This window comes from Priapulus caudatus, unplaced genomic scaffold (assembly GCF_000485595.1).
Source record: "Priapulus caudatus unplaced genomic scaffold, Priapulus_caudatus-5.0.1 Scaffold2225, whole genome shotgun sequence".
Lineage (NCBI taxonomy): Eukaryota > Metazoa > Priapulida > Priapulimorpha > Priapulimorphida > Priapulidae > Priapulus > Priapulus caudatus.
This window is the reverse complement of record NW_014579286.1, coordinates 29,267-32,717: the sequence shown is the minus strand read 5'-3', so window position 1 is coordinate 32,717 and position 3,451 is coordinate 29,267. Positions and strand designations below refer to the sequence as shown.

Here is a 3,451-nt window from a genome sequence, read left to right as displayed (position 1 = left end):
GGGGGGGGGCAACGCGTGGGTCGCCCGGAACCACAGATCACGGTCCCCTCACGTTTTGAGAACATTTTCTTCAGGGGCACGCTAAGGCTCTTTATAAGTGCGTCTCTCTCTCGCTAGCGCCCTCTATAACCATCTCTCTCTCACTAGCGCCCTCTATAACCATCTCTCTCTCACTAGCGCCCTCTATATTCTCTCTCTCTCTCTCACACACAGTCGCTGCGGCAGTACAAAGACCAGATGAGTGAGGCGGAGGTGTTGATGTCGGCGTTGTCGGCGATGCAGGACAAAGCCGCTCACCTGGAGAACAGCCTGAGCGCGGAGACGCGTCTCAAGCTGGATCTGTTCTCAGCCCTCGGCGACTGCCGGCGTCAGCTGGAGATAGCCACGAGTGAGTATATATTATATATAGTATTATTATATATATATTACGTTTTCACAACGTGCGAAATTAACTATAACATAAACTAACTACAGGTTGCACTATTGCATTTATCAAATTTTGTCTCCATGAAAAAGACTGTCTTAAGTACATGTATTTATATTTGAATTACATGCAATAAAGATTTAATAATAAATAACTAGTATAATAAAGTAGTAATAAACTAGTATAGTAAAGTAGTAATAAACTAGTATAGTAAATTAGTAAGTGAGTATATATTACATTCTCACAGCGTGCGAAATTAACGGTCTACAAAGTCTGTAAAGCTACGACTTGTAATGATGTTAAACGATTCTACGAATAACTATAAAACGGTATAAAACAACTCATTCTATTTGGGGGGACCTAGTTCTTCTTAATTCTTGCCTAGAAGACACGTGTGCGCCAGAGCGCAAACCTCAAACACTGTTCTCTCTTTGTGAACTGAATCCGCGCCTAAAACAATGCACACCATCTAGTGGCAGCTAATGCAAATTAAAACATGATCTATTGTCATCGTCTATGGTGTAACATTACACGGAGTCAAATACTCCCTGATTTACTGCCGGACTCCCTGATTTGACATGTATAGGAGTCCGTGTGACTCCCTGAAAATTCTGCTAGTTCGTTCCGGAGCACGGCCTCGCGGAATTACCGATGATTTTTTTTAGCTAATGTCCAAAGAAAATTTGGCAGACGTGCAACCGCATGAATCTTAAAAATAAGCACATGCGCTATTGTTAATATCTTTAGTTTTGAACCTCAGACTGCGGACTCTCTCATTTTGCTGTGAACTGCCTCATTTTGAGGGTAGGGATTGGACTCCCTTGTTCAAAAGTGAATTTCTACCCCTGTTTTTCCCCCAATTTTTCAATCGACGTTCTCTCCTCAATAATTAATAATTAAGACTCCAAATTAATAACAAATCGACCTTAATTAATATCGTTAGTAGCAACATAACGACGATCGACCTCGCTCTTCGAAATCAAATCTGCGGTCGATCAAACGAAACGCGACGCAAAAAAAAAAATCGAAAATAAAACGCGCCGATGGCAGCGCCACTTGTCACGCGCACGTTCGCTTGTTTCTCTCCGCGCAGGTCAGCTGAGCAAGCGCGAGGAGGAGCTGTATTCTCTGAAGGCGAAGACGGTCGAACTGATGGCCGTGATGCCGCAGCCCGGAAGCTTCATGCCGCCGACGTCAGATGGCGCCACCAGCTCGATGATCTACTCGCCTAGCTTCGCGGTGTCGCGCGCCGAGTCACCCGGCATGGCGTCGCCGGACGGCAGCATGATGAATTCCAACCTGGACCCGAACGCGATCTGTTACACGCCGAAAGGAAACTAGGAAACTAGGTCTCCCGGAATCCCTCGCCCTCTCCCTCCTCCTTCTTTTCTTCTTTTATTGCGAGGCGAGCGCGTGCGGAGGGGGAGGGCGGGGATGGGCGGGGGAGTAAGGAACGTAGAGATCTCGCTTTCCCGGTTTTTTCCTCGTTTTGGATTTTCGTTTTCGATTTTGTTGATTCGGCGTCGGCAGCCTTTCTCCACCCCCCGTCCCCGCGAGTCGGTGGTTCGATCCAAATCTGGGGAGCACCGGAGCCGTGGCGCCATCTTCTGTGACCGTTTGTACATATATTTAACATTCGCGACGGTCTTCGACGAAGGATCAGGATGTGCGTAGCGGCGTCGGGGAGAGGTCACAGGTCAAAGGTCAAAGGTCACATACATTGGGGTGTCACGAGCTGCGACCAAAGTCTGAAGGTGACAGTTGACACAGTTGGCAGTCGCAGACAACGGTCGTACGCGCTACTTATACATCACGAACCGAACCGTGACCCTACGTCGCAAACCGTGACCTTACGTCGCAATCCGTGACCTTACGTCGCAAACCGTGACCCTGCGTCGCAAACCGTGACCCTGCGTCGCAAACCGTGACCTTACGTCGCAATCCGTGACCCTGCGTCGCAAACCGTGACCTTACGTCGCAATCCGTGACCCTGCATCGCAAACCGTGACCTTACGTCGCAATCCGTGACCCTACGTCGCAATCCGTGACCCTACGTCGCAATCCGTGACCCTACGTCGCAATCCGTGACCTTACGTCGCAATCCGTGACCCTACGTCGCAAACCGTGACCTTACGTCGCAATCCGTGACCCTACGTCGCAATCCGTGACTTTACGTCGCAATCCGTGACCATACGTCTCAAACCGTGACCTTACGTCGCAATCCGTGACCCTACGTCTCAAACCGTGCCCCTGCGTCGCAATCCGTGACCCAACAACGCAATCCGTGACCCTACGTCGCAATGCGTGACCGTACGTCACCGCCAGGGGGCGCCCCGCCCTCCTTCCCGTGCCGACCAATCAAACCCCACGACTGGTGGCTCCCCCTCGCGGCCCGGCTCCTCCCCTCTCTCCCGGTCGCATTTTAATTTTGTACCCTCCCCTTGTGATCGTTTCACGAAGGTCCGCGGCTCGACAATTTTCGGCTCCGCGCAAAAACGAAAACAATAGACCGCCATCAGGCGATGGGGGCGCCACCGTTCCGCTGGTTTTCTTCGCCTTTAGATCGGTTAGTAATGCTGGGAGAGATCCGGGATGTTGTGGGGAAGCCTTCCGGGAAGGAGGGATTATGGAGGAAGCCTCCCGGGAAGGAGGGATTATGGAGGAAGCCTTCCGGGAAGGAGGGATTATGGAAGAAGCCTCCCGGGAAGGAGGGATTATGGAGGAAGCCTTCCGGGAAGGAGGGATTATGGAGGAAGCCTCCCGGGAAGGAGGGATTATGGAGGAAGCCTTCCGGGAAGGAGGGATTATGGGGGAAGCCTTCCGGGAAGGAGGGATCCTGGAGGAAGCCTTCCGGGAAGGAGGGATTATGGAGGAAGCTCTCTCCCTCTCTCTCGCTCCGCCGTGTGTTCGCTCTCCGCCTTCCTTCTCTCGCACGCGCTGCTCTGGACAGTAGTTGTAGTTGCTCTCTCTCTCTCTCTCTCTCTCTCTCTCTCTCTCTCTCTCTCTCTCTCTCTCTCTCTCTCTCTC

General features: G+C 51.3%; 1 protein-coding gene across 1 annotated transcript in view; it reads left to right on the top strand.

Annotated features, from left to right (window-relative positions):
* The window catches only part of LOC106818414 (macoilin-1-like), a gene marked incomplete at its 5' end in the record, with an annotated part of 5,979 nt that extends 3,192 nt beyond the window's left edge, over nucleotides 1–2,787 (top strand). The window contains 2 exons of the mRNA XM_014823128.1: nucleotides 214–388; nucleotides 1,518–2,787. Of these exons, the coding sequence (XP_014678614.1) occupies nucleotides 214–388; nucleotides 1,518–1,765 (423 nt within the window). The remainder of the gene's footprint in view (nucleotides 1–213; nucleotides 389–1,517) is intronic.
* Nucleotides 2,788–3,451: the final 664 nt, after the last annotated feature.